Genomic DNA, 22,580 nt, shown 5'->3' on the forward strand with positions numbered 1-22,580 from the left:
TTCCATCACCTGCCTGGTCCCTGGGGCCATCTGAGTTTTCAAAAACCCCTGCTACACACGCTGCCCGGGAAACCTCACCCGCTTTTCCCTCCTTCGACCGCCACTGGGATCTCCTGCTCCATCGCTCATCTGCATCAGAATCGCCGCGGGCGCTTGTTCCAAATGCCGACGCCCAGCCTCCCTCCCACCCCCGGATGGATTTGCTTCGACGGTTCTAGATGGTTCTAGATGGTTCTAGGGCAGGGATCGTAAACTCAAATGCCGGCAGGAGCCAGGTGGGCCACATAAATGAGTGAACTTGCCAGGTATAAGAAAAGTCGACGGCCAGAAATACAATCAAATGGAATCTTTACTGAACTCTGGTGAATGCATGGAACATAATACAAACATGTATGATACTGGAGTTTATACTTCAAATCCAAAATTGAAAAAATACAAATTGAAAAATAGAAATATTTAATTACTAAAATTTTTTTTCTGTCATAACTCTTCTGCTCCCAGACTTGAGGCCGGGAGGCGGACATCATCCCTGCCGCCCCCAGATGTCAACGTCAGGCCTTGGATGTCATGGTGGGATGGGTGGTTGAGGATTCAACCTGGGCTCCTGAAGCTGGGAGCGATATTGAACTTGATTCAGTTTTGTAACAGAAAACGGCTGTTCACAAGCGTGGCCGCTTCCACACATGGAGATCCAGGACAACTACTGGAGTGGTGCAGGGCTGTCATCTTCCGACGGGACCCACTCGGGAACCAGCAGCTTACTGCCCTGTAGTTCGTTCAGTAACTGCTACTTGCGGTCTGCATTCACACGATCGACATTAACCGACAAAGGCAAAGTGGACAGTGTTCATTTTCATCAAATCTGGATGCGAAGAGCCCTTGGGGGAATTTGGTCTTTAACCCCACGAGTTGGGTGAACGTGGTCTGGGCCATGTCTTTCGTTTCTGGAAACCAACTGCAGCAACGAAAGGGAGTCAGAATATTCCCTGCCAACGACTTCCCCATTTTTGCCAGGACTGGGTGAACACGATCATACATTCAAGTAGCTGTTTGTGTACGTCCTTGCGGAGAAAAGAGAGTGTTCAGAAGGGTTGGAACCTCGATCAAAAGTCTCTGACCGACCTTCTCAGGGGAACCAAGGTGTGGCTTCTGCCTCATCTGAAATGAACCAAGTGGCTGGACTGCAACGGTTCAGACTGCTTCCACACGTCCTGTGACGACCAGGTCACAGAGCTTCTATAAAACACCTCGGGTCAAGTTCATCACCAGCCTGCCCGTGGTGAAGGTACACGAGCCTGTCACGGACGTCGTGTCGTGTGTGCCACTGACTTTCCTAGTAAGGTCAGTGCCCGGTGACTGATGCAACGACCCGAGTCCTCGGATCGAGGCGTCCCGTCGGTCCCGTGTGACACTGATCGTTTGATCACCGCCACGGTCTGTAGCTGTGCTCAGGCATCTTGACCAGTCTCCGTGAAACTGCATTTCTCTCAACACACAGAAAACAGGTCACTTCCCGGTGTCGGGCCTGCCTGGGCACCGTGTCACAGATTTCTTCGGTCACATCGAGATTCTCCACACCACAAATAAATAAACCTAACTGGGTGGTAACAGTTCATGAGCAGCGATAGAAAAGGCCACGATTGATTTGACTCGTTCAAGCAACTGGACTTGTCAGTCCTCGGATTTCTCTTCACCTCCCCATGGGACGCAGACGCCTGCTAGACTTAAAGGATGGTCCAGACAGACGTATGAGTTTCTGTTTGGGAGGCGTCATCTCTGCTCCCTTATAAACTTGCTGTCGTAGGCTGGAATGCCCAGGTGACTCTTTTCACGTGATTCCGGAACTGTGTGTGGCAGCCGTGCCACTGCTCCCGTCCGCTTCCCCAAACCAGCCCTACTGACACTTGAGGCCCTTTTTCAGTTCATTGAGTATCGCGTCTCGCGTCTGCTCTGTGTACTGGTCGAAGCTCTTACTGTGCTTGGATTCATAGTGACGCCTCAGGTTGTATTCTTTCAACACAGACACGATTTTTTTGCATATTAAGCACGTAGGCATGCTCTTCACCTCCACAAAGAAATAGGCTCGCTCCCATTTCTCTCGAAACACGTGGCCCTCTCGTTCTCTCTTTCGTTTTGCCACTTTTGGTAGAGACATGGGTACAAGAAAGATTTCACTGTCTCCAAATGCTACCACAGGAACAACAACAGCTCAAGCCCCGTGCCAAAGGCAACAGCCTCCTGCCTCGTGGTAGGGGAGTCAAGAGGGAGTGGTGGGGACCGTGGCGAACCAGAGAGCACACGCCCCATGGAAAGGGGCAGCTCCAGCCCGTTGTTTGCTAGGCAGAAGGGCGGGCCCAGGGGTGCCAAATCTTCTGACTTGTCAGAAGAAGCCAAGACTGCAGATTTTGTGTGTGTGTGTGTGTGTGCGCGTGTGCGTGCGTATGAATCATCCTGATTTTCACAACTAACTTGTTACGGAAAAAAATGCCACATATGCTAACACAGGGAAGGCCAAACAAAACTCATCTGTAGAGTGGCCCACAGGCCACCAGATTGCAACCTCTCTCCCGAGACGGGGCCCGGGAATCTGATGTTAACCGGCGTCTCAAACAATGCGGATGCTGGTGGTCCAGCCGTGGACCACGCTCTGAGCAACACTGCTCTGGGTCTGACAACTGACAATTAATTTTCTGCCCCCAGGCCAGAGCACCCCTGTGCTCCAACCACGTGTCTGTATCCAGCTGCCCCCTGGACGTCTCTCTAAGGACGACCCGAGGTCCCTTGCCTCATTCCATCCTCCTGACGTTCCTGCCGGGATTCCCATCACCAGGACGGCTCCTCTGTCCACCCTGTCCAAAGCCCTGGAAGGTAGGTCTCTGCCTGGGACCTGGAGCCTGCCCTCTCCATGAGACCTCATCCGTTCTGGCGTCTTCAACCACCAAACGTAATACTGTCGCTAAGGACACACATCCTGAGCTCCCAACACGACCTCGGTCACCTGGATGTCCCTGGACCATCAGCCCTCACTATTGGCTCCTTCTCCCAGCTCCCTGCCTCAGGGAGGCCCACTGTCTACCACACACCCAGGCCAGGTCCTGGGCACCGCCCTCCACCCCACCCGCACACCCCCAGCTTTCTTCGCACAGCACACCAGTCTCTAGCCTCACCCCTCCTGCCCCCCCGACTCAGCCCAGCCCCTCCTCTGGCCTCTCCTCTCCCCAGGGAAATTGCCCCAGACCCCTACCTGCCTTCCGTCCTGCCCCATCACATCCCATAGCCCAGAGGGGGCTTTCTGAGAGCCAGCCGACGCAGGCCTGGCCCTGCCCGCGGCCTCCTGCAGCTCTTCTGCGTCCCCTGGACAAGCCTCCAGCTGCTTGGTTTGGAATCTGAGCCCCGTGCCGCCTGGCGCTTGCCCACCCTCCCTTACGCTCGTGCTCCAGAAGCACAGACTGACCTGCTCCTCTGACCACCCCAAGCTTCCTCCTCCCCCACACGCTCATTTCTGGGGTCTCCACACCTAGACCGCCACCGCCTTCATTCCCAGCCTCCCTGACTCCTGCTTCTCACAGATGCTGCCGAGCCCAGCTGGCTCAGAGGCCTCCTCCGGGCCCAGCTGGCACCCTCTCTAGCTCCACGAGCGCACGTGGTCCTGGGAGCCCTGCCTGCTGCCTCCACATCTCCCTGGAGCCAGGCTGCACCAGACTGCCTGACTCGCCGCCACGGCCCTGGCCTCACCAGCCCGGGGCCTCGGGGACGTCTGTTGAAGCGAGAACAAGGACAGAGGTGTCTCCCCCCGTCTCCTCCTGCCCAGTCCTGGGGGATGTCAGTGACGGGAGCCGGGGCGTGTGTTAAAAGGAACTTTATTGGGTGTCGGGGGTTCAGATGAGGTCCATGAGGATGTCGTCCTCCATGACGCTGGGCTGCAGGCCCGGCTGGGGGACCGGGCCCCGGGGACCCCCGCTGAGCAGCATCTGACCTGGGGGGCAGTGGGGAAGGGACTGCATCTCCCAGTAGTCCCTGGGGCCCTGGAGGGCCCTGGGCCTGCTTCCTCCCTCCTCCTCTAGGAGCCCAAGGCACTGAGTGGTCTAGGAAGCCCTGGGGGGACCCAGAGAGGCGCCTTCTGACGCCGTGTGACCACAGATAGTCTGTTTCCCTTTGGAAAGCCTTTGGAAGCCCATCCCCCAATATACCTCTCTGGCCCTAAGACTAAGTTTCCCAGCAACCCGAGGAAGACACGCAGGAGGGGAATGGTGGGGAGAGCTCCTGCCTCCTTGGTCCCCTGGCCTGTATTTCCCAGGAGCCCTTAAGAGCCCAAGAGCCACGGGGGACCCACTATTCTTCAGTCCCACAACTTTACTTCCCAGAAGTCATTGGTCTTGGGGCTCCGGTCCAGGGGCTGTTGGGATACTCAGTCCAGGACCCTGGCCTCCCCCGAACCCCCTTACCTGGCAGTGGAGCTCTCGGGGGATGCTGTGCAGACCAAGACTGGGCCGGTGGCGGTGGGTGCAGGAGTGGGGGCCCCAGCTGGGGCTGCCCCAGGCCCTGGTGTGGTGGGGGCAGCAGTGCAGGGGCCCCTGGTGGCTGGAGGTGGTGGAGGGAGGCCTGAGGTGGGGGCACCCCAGTCTGGGGCTGGGAGAACAAGGAAGGCAGCTCAGAGGCCCCTGGTGGAGAGCCCCCACCTCCCCCAGCCCCTCGGGTAGCTTCTGGTCTTTCTTCCAAGGAATCTTAGCAGAAGCCCACGTAAGACACGTGGGGAGGAGCCGGGTGGGCCACCAGTCACACCCTCCGATCAAACCAACCTCCCGCCTCCAAGATGAGAGAAATCAAACTGTCAAGGCCCAGGACCCACAACTCCCATCTGCCCCCCGCCCTCAAATCTCACCGGTGGCGGGTTGAGGAGGAGGCTCCGCAGTTGGGGGTTGGCCCCGGGGTTCTGGGGCCGAAGGATGGGTCCGGGAGGGGGCGGGCCAGGGGCCGCTCCAGGAGGGCCTTGTGGGGCGCCCGGGGGCGCCTGGGCAGCACCCTGGGGCTGCGGCTGCCCCGTGGCCGTAGAGGCCCCCACGGTACCCTGCGGCTGGGGCTGTGGCGGGCGGAGCTGGAGCTGACGGGAAGAGACGGGGGTGAGGAGAGAGCCCCCAGAAACCTTGTCCTCTGTGGTGGGGTCAGAATCACAGCCTCCTCTGGGACCTCCCCCGCCCGGGCCCCGACCCCACTGGCCCCGTCCTCACCAGGTTCTGCGAGGGCCTTGCCTGGTCCTCCAGAATGGGGCCCAGCCCAGGGGGTGCCTGCTGTGTCATCTGTGTGGGGAGAGAGGAAGCAGATCAGCGGCTGGCAGGGCGTCCCCATGTCGGGGAGGGTCTGCGCCCTGAGAGGGAACCTGTCGGGAGCTGGGGACCTTTTCTGCAGCGGGGAGGCGGGTCTGGGAGATAAACCTTACGTTCCCAGGTCCCCCAGAGGGAGCTGTGTCTTGAAGATTCGACAAGAAGACTAAAAAAGGAGAGACATGGTGCACGGCAACACGGGGACGGGACTGAACTTGGCAGGAGTAAGTGCCCAGCCCGGAGCCCCAGGAGGGCGCTGCGGGGTCTGGCCGTGCGTGAGCTCTGGGGCCGGGGAGCCGCGCGCTCACCCCGCGCTGCTGCTCCAGCTTCTGCTGCTGGACTTGCTTGTGGTTGGTGATGACCTGCCGGATGCCGTTGACGAAGCCGCTCTGGTCGTAGGGAATGAGGCCCATGAAGATCTTCTTCTTGGACGAGTACAGGAGCATCAGCACGCGCACCTCGCAGGGGGCCGTGTGCGGGAAGTGCACGCAGCCGGCCTGCGGGAGAGGGAGATGTGGGCGGGGGCCGCGTGCATGGGGAGAGGGCTGGCGCTGGTCACAGCCCGCAGGAGCATGCCCCCCGCCCCTCCGGGTTTCAGATGGTTCTAGAGGCCCCACGGGCCAGGAGTGGCAAGCTTTCTGTCCTGAAAGGTTGAGGAGACTCAAGGTTTGGCTTGAGGCTGTTCCAGAGAACTGGGTGCCCAAAGGAACAGGGCGAAGCTGGGCACCTGTTCACTTGGGCACTTGCCGACCACCGGGCAGCAGAGCAGAGAGGAAGTCCCCCCAACCCCACACCGCGGGAGGCTGCCCTCCTCAAAGCCCCACTGGGAGGGCTCACGGCAGAGAGGGAGGGGCTTCAACACAGAGCTGACACTGGAATCATGAGATCGATGGTGGTGGCAGATACAGGACTGACTGGGAATCCAAGAGGCCCTTGGGGGCGCCACACCCTCTCGGCCTCAGCACCTGCACTGAGAACCGCAGGTCGCAGCACTGACGTCACACAGGATGTGGGTCTGGGATGCGCCGATACACACCAGGCGTCCTGCCCGTGGCTGGATGCACGGGAAGTGCCCGGGAAACATTAGCAAATGTCAGGGGAGGCCGTAATACGCAGGGTGTCCAGGAAGGTGGGCTCTTGGGGGAGGAGGGGCTGATAAGACTGAGGTCACCCCTGCAGAACCTTGGCCAAGTAAGCCTTGCTTTCTCACACGAGGCAGACCCTGCTAGTTGCCTACCATCTGCCCTCCCCTGGGTAGAGAACCCCGATTCCGTTTGGGTAGCAACATGTCTGGGTCCCAGTGCACTCATGGGTGCCTGTTCCCTGATGCTCTCCTATGCAGCCAGGGGTGGCCCAGTGGCCTGGGTCTGGCCCAAGACGTGAACGGAAGCCTGCCTGAGAGTGTGGGAAAATGCTTTCCTAAAGAAAGGGAAATACACGGCTGATGCCACGCCTCCTTCTTGCCTTCCTACATCAAGTCAAACAAGAGTCCTCGAGCTTCGAAAGCCATCTTACAACCACGAGAGAGAAGCCAAGAGAACCCCAGAGATCCTGGCCCTGACATCATGGGGCTACATAACTAACCCTGAGAGCTGCTCACCTCTGGATGTTCTGTTACATGTCACAAATGAATGCCTGCTCATACGATGCTCGCTTTGGGGACATCCCTCTCAGAACCCAGCTGCCATGCTGTGGAGAAGCCCAAGCCGCACGGGGTGGCCACGTGAGGGCACCCGGATGGCCAGGCCCAGCTGAACCCGACTGACAGCACCACGTGAGTGGGCCATCTTGCACCTCCAGCCCAGGCGAGCTTTCCGATGACCAGTCTCAGCCGCCACCTGATGGTCACCCCCACAAGAGTCCCCAAGCAAGACTAGCCCAGCTGAGCCCAGCTGACACACACAGGACTAGGAGAAAGAGTAAACTGTTGTTTTAAGCCTCCACCCCAATCATCTATCTGCTCTAAAAACTCTGCTGGTTGGATGTATTGCTATTTGCAGTTGGAAGTATCCCCAACTCTCAGGATCACCTTCTTTGTAGAATTTTCCTGAGGATTCCATGAGGTAATCCACCAAAAGTCCCCTCTCCTAGAAAAGTGCCAGGTCCACAGGATGTACCCATTAACTGGTTCTGCTCTATTTAGAGAGCCTCCCTCAGTGTTATGAGTTGAACTATATCCTCCAAAAAGATATGCTGAAGTTCCAAACCCCAGCACCTGTCAATGTGACCTTATTTGGAAATAGGGTGTTTGCAGATGTAACAAGTTAGGATGAGACCATTAAAGCAGACCCAATCCAAATAACTGGTGTCCTCATAAGACGACAGAGACACACACACAGGGAAGGAACACACAGACGGAAGACAGCCATGTGCCAAAGGAAACAGAGACTGGAGTTTTGCTGCCTAAAGCCAACCCCGCCGGGGGCTACCAGCTGTAGAAGGCAAGGAAGGGTCTTCCCCTAGAGGCTTCAGAGAGTGGCCCTGCTGACATCCTGATTTCATTCAGACTCCTCTTTCCCGTAAGTGTGAGAGAATACATTTTCTGTCGTTCTTGGCCCCAGGAAGCCAACCCAGCAAACCCCCATCAGAGCCACCGGTTTTAACATGGAACAGACCTCAATCTGGTGCATGTTGTAATTATAAAAAGCAGCAGCTAAGGCGGAGGAACCCGAGGTCACAAAGGCAGCCCCACCATCAAAACTGGCTCCCTTGGGCCCAGGAGGACGGGGAGCGGCCACCTGCCCCACCGCCCAGCGCACTCACGAAGCCGTTGCCCATGATGCGGTAGAGGCCTTTGAGGGAGTCCAGGTCCTTGTTGGTGAAGTGGAACTGGACCATCCTTGAGTTCCGGAACAAAGGGCCCAGGGTGGTCTGCGGGAGACACTGACGTCAGCCGGCGTGCGGAGCGGGGACGTGAGGCGGGGAGGGCAGAGGCGGGAGGGGGGGGGCGGCTGTGCCCCCCCGCCGCTCACCAGCAGCTGCTGCGGGATGAGCTGCATGATCAGCTTCTGGGGCCACTGCTCCGCTTTCCTGGGGCGACAGGAGGAGGGGCGTCAGGAAGACGCCCACCCGGCTCACCGCCCACCTCACCCCCAGCAGGCACCCACAGGTTCTCGCCGTGATTCACGTAGACCTGACAAGGCAGTGAGCGAGTCAGCTTGGTGTTGGCGTCCACGGAGGCAGGTTTGGGCTTCTGAGGGAAGAAGGGCACGTCACAGTGAGAAAGGCCCCGAGCCGCCATCCCTTTGGCCCCTCCTGCCCTACCCTGGGAGCCCCGAAGCTCAGGACCCCCACCCCAGTTTAAGTCCCACAAGCCCTGGGCCCCTCCGCCAGACCATCAATCCCACAATCCTCTAGGCTTCAAATTCCACAAACGCTGGGGCTCCTCCTCTTGCCCCCGAATCCCACAGCCCTCTGTCCCCTAGATGCCACCATCCCCTGGATCTTCCCTGGATCGAGAATCCAAGACCTATCTTAATCCTGAATTCCGGGCTATAAATCTAAATCCCACGTGTCCTTGGGACTATCCTCAGGACCACAAGTCCCACGACCCCATGGGGGCCCCGGCCTAACCCTGCACCCTACCAGGCCTGGCCCTATGGATCCACTCACCTCCTGCCACTCGAGGACCCCGCTCCAGGCCAGGAGTTTGTTGGAGACTGACTGCTGCCCGCCGAGGGCCGGGGACCCAAGCTGGGCCGGAGAAGGGCCACTCACCCCGCCTGGGGCCACGGTGCCCGCCTGATGGAGGGGAGGAAGGAGGGCCATGGGGCAGGGTCAGATCATCTCCTGGGAGGGAGCGTCCCGAGAGAGGGACAAACCAACAAGCAGAACGGGACGGAGGCCCCTTCCTCCGCACCCCCAGGCCCAGAACGCCACTGGGCCGTGCCTGGGACCATAAACAGTCTGACCCCGTAGGATTCAGACTCTCAAGCCCCTGATGTCCCGCACTCCCAGGACCCCTTGGGCTCCTCGGAACAGCCTTCACCCACCCGGAACCACAAACCCTATGATTCTGCCCCCGGACCCGCTAGTCTCAGTGTTGCTTACAGCACGAGCTCCACGAGCCCCTGAGGACCCTGAACAACAGGACCCACGTGCCCTCGGGCCCTCCTCAGAAAGGCCAACTGCTCCTCCCCTGCTCTGTGTTAGCAGCCAGAAGGCAGGTACCTACCATGGATGGTGCCCCTGGCTGTGCAGGGGGGGCCAGGCCCGGGCCAGGGGCCACAGTGGAGACCAGGCTGGGCTGGGAAGCAGGAGGTGGCTTGGGGGCACCGGGGGGCCCTGGGGGCAGTGGGGGTGCCTGGGCCTGGCTGTAGGGGGGACCCACTCCTGGAGCGGCTTGCTGAAGGGGGTTGATGGGCGAGACTGTGGGAGAGACCAAGGGAAGCGGTGGGGGCAGGTGTGTGGAGAGTGGCCCGGCTGCCCCCCCGCCCCGCCACACCCCCGCCCAGGACTCACAGCGAGGGCCCAGCCCAGCCTTCTGGCTCTTGGCAGCCTCCACTGCATTCTGGGCAGCCACCTGGGCTGCACTCAGGTTCCCAGGGACCTGGCGGTAGAGGGGAGGGGCTGGTGAGGACCACCCTCCCCGGCCCCAATATCGCAGGAGCTCGTGACTGCCATCACCCCACAGGGACGTGATTCCCTAGCCCTAAAAGTTCTGCCCTCCAGGTGTCTCAAGGGAGACGCCATCACCCCCAAGGCCCAACACCCAGCTAGGTCTCGCCCAAGGGGCCAGGGCTCCCGCAAAGCCCCAGGAGCGTGTCCCTTCCCTGGTGATGTTCGCACCTGGTACTGCTGGGGCACAGGGGGCAGAGGCTGCTGGGGGGCTGCTGAGAGCGCGGCCCCCGAGGGTGGTGCTGGAGGCAGGGGCACAGGCTGCTTCGGCTGCAGGGGGCCGGGGGCTGAGCCACCTCCGACTGAGAGCCAAGGATGGACGATCGAGCCCCACAAGAAGGGGATTGAGAGACGGGAAGAAAATTCGAGTCAGAAGGAGCCGAGGAGGACGCCCCTCCCACCCCCTTCCCCCCAGAAGCACCCGGGCCTCACCTGGCAGCACAAGCCCCCGCACCAGCACCATGTGCCGTGGGTCCTGGCTCACATCTGCTGGCGGCTGCAGCGGCTCCAGCATGGCCGGGGGAGCTGCCTTCTCGAACAGAAGCCGCAAGGCAGGCAGCTTCCGGGGAGACACGATGGAGAAGTAGATTCCTCGCTACAAAAGAGGGAACAAGCAGTCAGGACAAAGCCACCAGGCCAAGCCCTGGCTGTCACACCTGCTGGGCCCTAAAACCAAATCCCATCAGGCTTTGGGACAGGGGATCCCAAGACCTGTATTAGCTGCCCCAGCGAATTCTGGGTTATAGTTCTTCCAACAGGAGCCAGCAGAGCTGGCCACGGAGTCTGTGGCGATCCTGTGACCCAGGACGGCAGGCCCCAGCCCTCCCCGCTTAGAGCCAGGGGTCCTCACCTCCCCAATCTTCTGCACCAGAGTCTCCGTCGTGCACCCAGAGTACGTGGTGCTCTCGACAGCAGGCAGCAGGTACGGGGGCGAGTTACAGATGAGGAGGCAGACTCGGTGTGTCTGGCCGCTGCCGAGGACAAGGAAAGACATGGAGCGCGTGGCAACGGGCCCTGAGAAAAAACCCAGAGCCGGCACCAGCAGAAGTGCAAGTCCTCCGCCCCACAGGAAGTCAGGAGTCAGGCCCCTGTTTCACAGCTGAGAACACTGAGGCCCCGAAGAGGCTCATGGCTCACGCTAAGATACCCGGCAAGCAGGGAAGGCGGGGAGCAGACCCAGAGCTGGCTCCCCTTTGATGAGGACACCGAGACTGGGCACGGGCCAGGTGTCCTCATCAGAACACCGCCTGGACCCCGCCTGCTTCCTGGCCCCAAGTGCCCAGCACGCAGAGCCCACCCACCTCCCCACAGTGAGGCTGGGGGTGGAGCCCCATGACAGGCAAAGCAGGTTACGTGCCAGGTGGACAGAGACCGACGTGGGCACACTCACATCTGCTCCCGCATCTTCTTGAAGTCATCGAACAGCTGCAGGGCTGTGCTGAGGCCTTCTGCGATGAGGCTGCAGCTCTCGCCACCCCCGCCCATGAACCTGCAGGGGGCCAGGCGGTCAGCCCCCGGGGGGCCCTGCGGCTCCAGCCTCCAGCCACTGGGCCACCACGGAAGGGCCCGAACCTGTGCCATCCCTCTTCGTAGGCCGTGCACCTTGGGACGGGGACACTGCAGAGTTTCCTGCTCTATCCCCAGTGCTGGCACGAGGACAGGGGACATTTGTCATCTCCTGCAAGGCAGCACCTCTGGCAAGAGGCCCCATCAGAGGATGGAACAGAGAAAGGACCCAGGACTCTAAGCCCAGGATCCTGTGCCGTGTCCCGGTCCCTGTGCACCTTGCCCTCTCTGGGCCATCTGCGCTGGCCTCACCCCAGCTTCCCAGCCTGGTGCAGGGGCCTCCTGTCTTCCCAGTGTTATGGGTTGAATTGGGTCCCCCAAAACAGGTATGCTGAAGTCCTAACCCTCCACCACACCTTAGGATGTGACCTGATTTGGAAGCAGAGTTTTTACAGAGGTAAACAGGCTACACTGAGGTCCTTAGGGTGGCCTTAATCCAATATGACGGGTATTCTTATAAGAAGGGGAACTTGGGACACAGAGACAGACACACTCAGAGGAAAGGCGATGTGGATGTGACGAGACACAGGGAGAACGCCACGCGGAGATCAGAATGACACTGCCACAGGCCAAGGAATGTCTGGGGCGACCAAAAGCTGGAAGAGGAAAGGAAGGAACCCTCCCCTAAAGTTCCAGAGGGAGCACAGCCCTGCCCCCGTCTCAGACTCCTGGACCCAGAAGTGCAAGACAATAACTTTCTGTTGCTTTAAGCCACCTTGTTTCTAGTACTGTCACAGCAGCCCCAGGAAACTACTGCACACAGATCTGGGTTTCTCCCCCAGCTGATCTACAGAGGGGTCACCAGTGTCCGTCCCCGTGTGGCCTGTGGCAGGCCTCTGCTAGACTGCAGCTGTTGTCACCATGATTCTTCGGGTCACGTGGTCACAAGGCTGACCCTTTGCCCCAAAGGACATCTGTGCAGACTGGGCCCCACCCTGGGAGCCCTAAGGGCCCTATTGCTCTGAACCGTGGCCCCTGTGTCTGTGTCGGCACCTGTCTCCCCAACAAGGCAGGGACGGAGTCTGTGACCTCCCTTGTCGCCAGCCTCACCAACTCTACCCCGCCAAGCCTGGCACAAGGGAGGCCTTGGGAACTGTGTGTTACATAAACAAATGGCTTCAAATCCAACCGTGGCCATCAAGGCCAGAATAGAGCCAAGCCCTCAGCTAGGCATCTGGGGCCCTGCCCACCTTCCACTCCATCCTCTCTGGGTGCAAGTCCTCCAGAGCTTCTTGGGTGTCCCTGGACTACATGATCAGCCACGTTCCCAGGCCTCTGCCTGTGCCGTCCGCCCCAAGACCACGTACCACCGCCCCTTCTGGCGCAGGTGGAAACGCTGCTTTCCTAACCAGACACCCAGCCCAGTGTCACCCTCCTCCAGGAAGCCTTCCTCACCTGTCACCTGATCTCAGGGCCCACCCTCGATCACATCACGTGTCGCCCAATACTGCGAATGTCAATCTTCCTTCCACAGCCCACCTCCCCTCCAGACGGTGCAGCCCTCAGTGAGGGAGACCCAGTGGTCTGAGCCAGCTCTAAAAGCACGCGCAGAGTCGCGGGAGATGCCTGCTGAGCAAGCGAGCCACCGGAGCGCGGCCCCCCGTGCCCCACCTGAATGCCTTCCCGGCGCAGACTTCCGCCCTCGGCTCCCACTCTCAGGGTGCTCCGGCGACACTGCCGTTCCTCCCCACGACCCACTCCCCAGCCATCCTCTTCCTCACCATCGAGACGCCGGTGTGCACAGGGATTTGAATGGCACAGAGGTGGGGGAGACCCCGATAAATGAGCCAACTCTGGATCCGCCCTACTGCTAGCTTCCTGTGCTGGAAGAAATCAAGCCATCTTCATGGCTGGGGCTAAGGAGACGGCTGAGGGGGCAGAGGGAGAGACAGGAAGCAACTGCTTCAGGCATTCGGGGTCTCCTTTTAGGGTGATGAAAATATTTGTTCCAGAACTAAACAGAGAAAGTGGCTGCACAACATTTTGAATGTACTAAACGCCACTGAACTGTTCACTTTAAAATGACTGCGTGTTGGACTTCCCTGGTGGCACAGTGGCTAAGAATCCGCCTGCCAATGCAGGGGACACGGGTTCGAGTCCTGGTCCGGGAAGATCCCACATGCTGCGGAGCAACTAAACCTGTGCACCAGAAATACTGAGCCTGCAATCTAGAGCCCGCGAGCCCCAACTACTGAAGCCCGTGTGCCACAACTACTGAAGCCCACACACCTAGAGCCCGTGCTCTGCAACGAGAAGCCACAGCAGTGAGAATCCCGCGCACCTCAACGGAGAGTAGCCCCCGCTCGCCGCAACTAGAGAAAGCCCACGTGCAGCAATGAAGACCCAACGCAGCAAAAAATAAATATTAAAAAGTAAATAAAAAATGACTGTGTGTTATGTGAATTTCACCTCAATTTTTTTAAAATAAATTTATTTATTTTATTTGTTTTCTGGCTGCGTTGGGTCTTCGTTGCTGCATGCGGGCTTTCTCTAATTGCGACGAGTGGGGGCTACTCTTCATTGTGGTGCACGGGCTTCCCACTATAGTGGCTTCCCTTGTTGCGGAGCATGGGATCTAGGCACACGGGCTTCAGTAGTAGCAGCACGCGGGCTCTAGAGCGCAGGCTCAGTAGTTGTGGCACACGGGCTTAGAAGCTCTGCGGCATGTGGGATCTTCCCAGACCAGGGCTCGAACCCATGTCCCCTGCATGAGCAGACGGATTCTCAACCACTGCGCCACCAGGGAAGCCCTCACCTCAATTTCTAAAAAATAATTTATGAGGGAAAGTGCGATTGACCACTTTGAGAGCCCAGAGTTGGCTTTTTTTCTTATTGAACAGTAAGCATAAGCCATCTTCCACCAGCTCAGAGAGAGACACATAACAAATATTTTGGCCAAGAAATGAGAAAAACTTAAAAATGGGGGGTGGGAGAGGGAATTCCCTGGCTGCCCAGTGGTTAGGAGCCTGCACTCTCACCGTCGAGGGCCCAGGTTCCATCCCTGGTTGGGGAACTACGATCCCACAAGCTGTGTGGTGCGGCCAAAAAAAAAAGGGGGGGAATGGGAGAAAGCATGACCAGTTGCAAAATGTTTTAAATATCATAAAGTTTCAAATAATAAACATAAAGTAAAAGTGAAGTGACTCCTCATCCTCACACCTCTGCCCCCAACTGTCCTGCCCGATGTCACACCACTGAGTCCTCACCACCCACTTTCATGGGCTAAGAGGCCCCGGGAGCCCCCCAGAGGGCCTGAAGGAACGTAAACAGCAGCCAGCTCTGACCAAGGACTTCCTACTGCCAGACCCCTGCCCAGCCTTCCCGGACCAGGGCTTGAACCCATGTCCCCTGCGTTGGCAGGCGGATTCTTAACCGTCGAGCCACCAGGGAAGTCCCTACCCTAGCCTTTCTGATGCTGGGTCACTAGCTGTAGGGGGGAGGGGGAACCGCCCCTCTTGTCAGAAAGGAAAATGTAACATCAGAAATGAACCTCTCCAAAGGACGTTTCAAAAATCTCACTGCCTGCTTTGTTCCATAAGTGATGGATGTTCCAGGAAAAGATAAGATTTCTCCAAGCGTGAACAAAACTTGCTGACTTTCTTCGTGATCTCTGTTACAGACCAGCCCTGAATGCCACAGAAACTGAATTCAGATGGTTACACAGGACTTGACAAAACAGTGACGACTATGAATATTAAATAATGGCTTAGAACGTTTATCAGCTGATTGGGAGGATTCTGGTGAGCATACAGCACACAAAGCTTTTTTATTTGGTGCAGTGTATTTTAGGTTGGTTAAAGGGGAGGGTAAATACTGGATGAAAGTATTTCCCTCTTATCTTCCCAGTGCCCTTGACATTTTTAAATAAGGAGGTTTAACTGCTTTTCCTGACACCCACCAGAAGGTTTGGTTTTCTGGTGATTATCTTCCCCACAGCTTTCACTCGTTCATTTATTCAGCAAAGGTCTCCTAAGGCCTCTTGGGTCCCAGGCCCCAGCTGGAAGCAAACAGCAGGAGAAACACCCAAGTCCTGGACATTCACAGTCCAGAGGTGTGGAACTGTGACAGGGAAACACCTGGGAGCAATGGGGTCAGAGGAGAGAGCAACTGGCTGCTTGCCAGAATCAGGGGAAGGACATTTGAGTCGGGTCTTGTTGTTTATATAGGAGTTTATGGGGGGGGAGGGGAACCAGAGTATGAAGTGCATTCTGGGCATTCATTCATTTACTCACTTGTTCAACAAAGTTTTCCTTAGGCCTCCTCTGTGCCTGGCCCTGTGCTGGGTGCTAGAGTCTTGAGGGACATCAGACTTGGACTTGGGCATCAAGAAGCCCCCATTCAACATTATTCAAGTCTTACCACAATCTAGTCCAGAGGTTCTCAAATGGGGTGGATTCTGCCCCCAAGGAGATACCTGACAACGTCTGGAGACATTTCTGTTTGTCAGACTGGGGGAGGGAAGTAGCCACTGGCATCTGGGGGGTAGGGGCTGGAGATGCTACTGAACGCCTTACAATGCGCAGTACGGCCCCCCAGTAACGAAGAATCATTTGGCCCAAAGGGTCAACAGTGCTGACGCTGAGAAACCCTGCTCTACCCTGACCATGAATTCTAAAGACCATGAGGGGGAAACTTAAGAGTCAACTTTGCAGTGAACGTGCAGCACCCAGTCCAGCGCACACAGCCTGGAACAAAGCAGGTGTTCAACAAACATTTGCTGCAGGGACATACAAAGATAACAGCGAACTGGTGTTATTTAATGAACTCTGACCAGACCCTGAGCTGAAAACAGTACGAAAATCAGGTCCTGTGATCCTCCCAAGAGTGCTGAGACTCGGACTACCATTATCCACCTGCAATCCAAGAAACCGAAACACGAAACAACAGCAAAAGCTTAGGTAGCGCTTAATACGTGTCAGGCACTGTTTTAAAGAGTCACCAACACGTTTAATTCACGAAGTATCCCTACAAAGTCACAGTAACCATGTCTCCAATGCTCCTCATCTCCTAGTATTCACGCCCCCTCAAACACTGGGCAGGACCGACTTGTGTACTAAACAGAATGTGATAGAAGTGATGGTGTGTGACTTCCTAGATTTGATCATAAAAAGCTCTGTGGTTTCCTCTTTGCTCTTTTGTTGGCTGGCTCAGGCTGAGGAAAGCCAGCTGTTGGAGGACACTCAAGCGGCCCCATGGAGACACCTGGTGGCTAACATCTGGCACGGAATCGAGGCCTCTAGCCAATAGCCATAGGGTGACCATCCTGTAAATGGATCCTCCGATCGCAATCAAACTGTTGGATGACTGCAGCCCAAAGTCATGGTGACTGCAATCCCACAAGAGACCCTGAGCTAGAACAACGCATTGAAGCCACCCCTGAATTCCTTACTTACAGAAACCACGTGAGATAATAAATGTCTGTTGTCTTAGGCTGGTTGTTTATTTTTTTTGGCCGCGCCTCCAGGCACGTGGGATCTTCGTTCCTAGCCAGGGATCAACCTGTACCCCTGCAGGGGCAGTGTGGAGTCCCAACCACCAGACCGCCAGGCAAGTCCCAAGCTGCTAAGTTTTAATCTGTTACCCAATAGTGAATAAGCAACACGATAACTATAAGTACTACTAACCTTCCCATTTTAGAGACAAATTATATTAGACACAGAAGACAGAGAGTTCTGTTGTGGTGGAGCCGTGCTGTGGCCCCAGTCTGTCTGCACCTGCAAGAGCCTGCAATGTGAACTATCAACAATTCATTCCAAAGCACAGAGGCCTAGCTTATCTTGGCCTAGCCCCACCCCTCTTGCAATCAGGCTTCAATGCTTCCATCTGAAAATGGAGAACTAGAGTACAAACGAGAAGCAACAGGTGGAAAAGGAAGGAATCACACGTGGGTGCTGGAGTTCCACAGGCCTCCTTGACTGGGAAGTACTTTCTACTTCCGAGCCAGACAGCAACGTCAGCTAAACACACAGAACCGACCACAGAAGTGACTTCGGGATAAAACCACAATCCCATCACAGTCCTTTTCAGCCAACTAATGTGAGGGGACGGATCCTGCAGCTCAAATCCAAGCCACCATTCCTCCGCGGTCCATCACAGGGTCCCCAACCCTTCCCAAAGCCCAGAAAAGAGCTCACTTAATGCCATCGAGCCAGGTGACAAACTCATAGGCGCTGCTGGTGGGAGCGTGACATTGTACGTAGGACTCTGGGGCGCAGTCCACCGTGTTGAACACCACGAGGCTGTACTGGGTCCCCCCATACTGGAAGGGGAGAACAGAGAAATTTTTCATCTGGGACCCCAGCTCCCTTTTCCCTCAGGGGAGTTGGGGCTCCCAGCTGCCAGTCCCTTAGACCCAGGAGTCCAGACCCCAGCCCCTCCCCCGTCAGACCCAGGAGTCCAGACCCCAGTCCCTCCCCCCTCAGACCCAGGAGTCCAGGTCCCCGCCCCCTCCTCTCTCAGACCCAGGGGTCCGGATTCCCAGCTGCCCTCTTCCCTCAAACTCAAGAGTCCCAAGACTCACGTCTCCCCCGAAGTCCGTCTCGGCAGGAGGACCACCATTAAAATACCTGTGAAGGTCGGAAATGAAAGGTCGGGGTGAGGCAAGAGACTATGGAAAACTAAAGTCGGAGGGCGGGGTTGGAGTCGCGGAAACGGCACTCACTCGATGGCTGGGAGCAGGTAGTGCTTGCGGAGCCCCTCGAAGTAGGGCCCCAGGTTGGCCGTGCCCTCAATTACAAACACCACGTCAGCTACGAGGCCCCCGGCACGAGCCGGGCCCTCCGACCCGGGGACCATGCCCCGCGCCGCAACCGCCGCCGCCGCCGTAGCCACCGCGGGATGAGCGGAAGTGCGCCTGCGCTGCGCGCGCACCCGCGCCGGAAGCCCTTGCGTCGCTGTTGACGCTCTAGCGGCCATGTTTGTGCGGGGCACCCAGGGCTGGTGGGTTTATCTCTATTCTCTTTCGCACCCAGTGTGTGCAAGACTCAAAAAGGACCTAGCGAACCCCTTCAGGGGCCTGATGTGGAAGACTGAATTATTGGCAGAACTGTCGAGAGCGAAATATATTGAAAGCGGTGCTTCAGCCGCCATTTTTGAGCGGGGCGATCATTCGACAGGTTTCAATGGGCGGGTCTGGAGATCTGGTTGCTATGCAACGCATATGCTGCCCTAGTTTTCTGAGAGGTTAGGTTTCTTGTTAAATTCTTTCTGGTTTGGGGGGATGGGGGGGGGGGTCGTGTGAAGTGTCCAATCACATCATCCGAGACGGGGTTACTAGGCAACAATTTAAGGTTGCAATCAACTCTGAAAGGAGTGCAGCTGTTTTTCCCACCCCGAAAAGAAGCCGAACTCCAACCCAAGTGGAGGTTGCTAAGCAACACCTGCTAGTTGTTTTCTGGGAGAAGAGCCAGAAACTGGCCTAGAACATAAATACGTTCCAGGTGGATTAAAAATGTAACTGTAACAAATGAAAGCATAACACTGTATAATCCTGAAGACTGGAAAAAGAGTTTCTTATCATTACAGCAAAGCCGGAGAACAGAAAATATTGAACTATTTGCATAAGACTCCATGAACCAAGTTGAAAATTATACTGTAAACTGGGAAAGTCATTGTAACTACATAAAGACACGTTACTAATCAATAAAAACTAAGGAAAATAGAAATACTTTATTTTTTTAATGGGGAAGGAAACTAAGCAGGCTTTTCTCACACGCAAAAAATATTAAAAATAGCAAATATCTGAAAGCCGCTCATGTTCACCAATTAAAAAGTGCGAACAGAGAGTCCAATGACATAGCATTTTACCTTTGTCATGTTAATTACAGTTGGAAATAATAAGTCCATTAGGGTGGGAGGGTTTGGGTGAAATGAGCCGGCTCAGAGGTGATCTAGTGGGGGTGGAAACCAAAACGACTTGCTCCAAAGCAGTTTGTCAATATATTTCAAGGTAAAAGAGTGCATTACTTTGCACTCAGCAGTATCACCATTTTGTCACATGTACTTTATCGATCCCTTTTAAATTTTTTCTTTGATGAACTCTTTTATTTTTATTTATTTATTTATTTATTTTTTTGCGGTACACGGGCCTCTCACTGTTGTGGCCTCTCCCCTTGCGGAGCACAGGCTCCGGACGCGCAGGCTCAGCGGCCATGGTTCACGGGCCCAGCCTCTCCGCGACATGTGGGACCTTCCCGGACCGGGGCACGAACCCGTGTCCCCTGCATCGGCAGGCGGACTCTCAACCACTGCGCCACCAGGGAAGCCCTGATGAACCCTTTTAAAGCAAATCACAACATACCATTTTACCTCTACATTCTTGACAGGCATCTCTAAAAAGATGGATATTTTTGCACATAACCACTATGCCATTAACACCCCTAACAAAATTGTGTTATTTCTTGGTATCATTGAACACTTAAATCCATAATCAAATTTTCCCAAATCTCTCAAAATGCCTTTTTACAATTGTTTTATTTGTATCAAGATCCAAACAATGACCAAACATGTATTTAGATGGCTTAAATTTTCTTTTAATCTAAAGCAGCTCCCTTCTTTTTTATGCGTGTAATTAAATTTTTAAAAAATTATAACGAAGATAAAAGTAAGTTGGAGCAAGGCAAAACGATAAGTAGGTAAGGAGATTAAAATGGTACCTAAAATTCCCTCCTAACCATAAGGAAACTTTTCTTTAGATAAGCTGAATGCGTGATTGTCTCCATTAACTGATTTTTAACCATTTCCATTAATCTATTACAAACGGTAAGTTAAACAATGAGATATTTTAGCCTGGACTTCAGCTTCTGGCGTTATATTAGGTGATATGACATTGTTTTTGTGACATTGGTGGTTTCATAAGAGGTATGGGTAGTCTTCAAGTATCTTTCCTCCCCCGCAGAGGAAACAAATTAAAACAAAGATGCAGTTGGAATCGAACTTCCTGCCCCAGATGGGACTGCACTGGCATTACCAAGAGCCTGAAGGCGGCTGTGATTTGTAAAACTTAAGTGTAGCTCCCCAGCTAAGCAAGAGCCGTCCAGGGCAGCTGATCTAGTTCCAGGATAGTAACACTCCTGACAACCTGCAGAAGTAGAAGTGAATCCTCCCTAGAGGACTCTGATCCATATCACAAAGACCACCAGCACAGAGGCAAATATTGAAATTAGAGTCCACAGAAACAACAGTTAACAGATGTAGGTCCCCCACCTCCAGGTACTGTAATTGTCAGGTTCATAATGAACCACAATATACAAAATAATAGGAGAAATAAAGGACATTAAGTTATCTCGTGCTGTGCAACAAATTACCCCAAAACTTAGTGGATTGAAACAACAACATTGTTACTTCACAGTTTCTGTAGATCCGGAATCCAGGCATGGCTTAGCTGGGTCCCCTGCTTCGGAGACTATAATCAAAGTGTCAGCCAGGACTGTAATCACCTCGAGGCACACTAGAAAGGATCTTCTCCCATACTTATTCTTGTCATTGTTACCGGGGTTCAGTTCTTCACAGGCTATTGGCCAGAGGTTCCACGTGTCACCCACCAGGGTCCTTGGACTCTTTTGTTTTTAAAATAATTTAAAAATTTTTATTTTTAGCTGCATCGGGTCTTCATTGCTGTGCGCCGGCTTTCTCTAGTTGCGGCGAGTGGGGGCTACTCTTCGTTGCGGTGCACGGGCTTCTCATTGCGGTGGCTTCTCTTGTTGTGGAGCACAGGCTCTCAGCGTGTGGGCTTCAGTAATTGTAGCACTTGGGCTCAGTAGTCGTGGCTCGCGGGTTCTAGAGCGCAGGCTCAGTAGTTGTGGCGCACGGGGCTTAGTTGCTCCGCGGCGTGTGGGATCTTCCCAGACCAGGGCTCGAAGCCATGTCCCCTGCATTGACAGGAGGATTTGTAACCACTGCACCACCAGGGAAGCCCCCCTTGGACTCTTTAATCAATAAAAATTGATAAGAGGCCAGACAAGAAATTCAGGTAAGCCTTTATTGGGACTCTTGCTGTAGCAGGAGGGAGCGAAAACAAGAAAGAGGTGCCCTTGTTTGCTCCGTGAGGGGGAGCAAGCCGGTTCCTTAAATGGGGTGAGGGGAGAAACAGTTTTTCAGTAGGAAGTACTCCAGGAAGTAGGAAAAATTTAAATTAACCTGTAAAGATGATCTGAGAGACAAAAAGGAAGAGGGAGAGCAACATGAATCATAAACATTTACGTAATTACAAATAAATATTGCCTGCATAAAATAAGAAATATATTCAACAAGGGCATAAAAAAAAGGCAAACTAGGGGCTTCCCTGGTGGAGCAGTGGTTGAGAGTCCGCCTGCCGATGCAGGGGACACGCGTTCGTGTCCCGGTCCGGGAAGATCCCACATGCCGCGAAGCGGCTGGGCCCGTGAACCATGGCCGCTGAGCCTGCGCGTCCGGAGTCTGTGTCTGTGCTCCGCAACGGGAGAGGCCACAGCAGTGAGAGGCCCGCATACTGCAAAAAAAAAAAAAAAAAAAGACGAAGTGTATTTATACGGTTTCACGAAAAAAAGTTTGAAAACAACATTAACACAGTAATCATATTTGTAAAAACGTGAATATTCTGTGTTAAACTGTAAAGCTTTTATTTTAGGGAAAGGATTTTGGGAGGAGTATTTTCACATTCTGCACAATACACTATCATGTATAAATTCATTACAAATAATATTATTTTCCGATTCTGGAAAATAAATGATTTCATTTTTCTTTTTCTAACAGCAAAAACCACCATGCCATTTGTGGGTTACTAGGCAACGCTCGCCGGACCAAACCATCCTCGAGGGTGAGGGGGGGAGATTTTGCTCTAAGGAAGTGCTCGGGATTCGTCATGTGGCCATCTTTGAGAGGGGCACAGCTGTTTCCAGCCTTAGAAGGGAACTAGGGTTGAATCATGGTTGCTAGGCAACGCCTAGGCCTGTCGCCATCTTTGAGCGTGGCATACTGCTGCCACTACAAAACAGAAAGCCAAGCCAAAGCGGTTGCTAGGCAACGCCTCGGCGCCCCCCCCCCCCCCCCCCGTCGCCATCTTTGAGTGTGGCACGGCTCTTTGTCAATTTAGAATGT

At 55.2% G+C, this 22,580-nt stretch overlaps 1 protein-coding gene across 4 annotated transcripts; it reads right to left on the minus strand.

The window, feature by feature from the left end:
• Positions 1-331: 331 nt before the first annotated feature.
• On the minus strand, positions 332-18,387 carry MED25 (mediator complex subunit 25). Of its 4 annotated transcripts, none has more exons than XM_059044053.2 (18): positions 18,166-18,353; positions 18,025-18,070; positions 17,639-17,763; positions 11,329-11,427; positions 10,789-10,909; positions 10,371-10,533; positions 10,110-10,240; positions 9,783-9,870; positions 9,496-9,689; positions 8,934-9,062; positions 8,429-8,514; positions 8,294-8,351; positions 8,085-8,192; positions 5,630-5,818; positions 5,229-5,297; positions 4,883-5,101; positions 4,446-4,629; positions 332-2,139 (listed from the first exon to the last, which is right to left on the minus strand). In XM_059044053.2, exons 1-18 carry the CDS (start codon positions 18,297-18,299, stop codon positions 1,895-1,897), a joined length of 2,388 nt encoding a protein of 795 aa, XP_058900036.1. In that variant the 5' UTR covers positions 18,300-18,353; the 3' UTR covers positions 332-1,894. The 4 variants fall into 4 exon arrangements, with proteins under 4 accessions (XP_058900036.1, XP_066876205.1, XP_066876204.1 ...); XM_059044055.2 differs by lacking the exon at positions 332-2,139 and adding an exon at positions 3,845-3,976 and having other exon boundaries at positions 18,166-18,387; XM_067020104.1 differs by lacking the exon at positions 9,496-9,689.
• Positions 18,388-22,580: the final 4,193 nt, after the last annotated feature.

Source organism: Kogia breviceps, chromosome 18 (genome assembly GCF_026419965.1).
Source record: "Kogia breviceps isolate mKogBre1 chromosome 18, mKogBre1 haplotype 1, whole genome shotgun sequence".
Lineage (NCBI taxonomy): Eukaryota > Metazoa > Chordata > Mammalia > Artiodactyla > Physeteridae > Kogia > Kogia breviceps.

Excerpts from the sequence above, each read along its gene's own strand:
- MED25 (XM_067020103.1), bottom strand. The coding sequence starts at position 18,299 with ATGGTCCCCGGGTCGGAGGGCCCGGCTCGTGCCGGGGGCCTCGTAGCT. Across the intron at positions 10,241-10,370 it reads GCGGGGGCTTGTGCTGCCAG|TCGGAGGTGGCTCAGCCCCC; the intron begins GTGAGGCCCGGG and ends CTTGGCTCTCAG. Across the intron at positions 9,871-10,109 it reads CTGTGCCCCAGCAGTACCAG|GTCCCTGGGAACCTGAGTGC; the intron begins GTGCGAACATCA and ends CTCTACCGCCAG.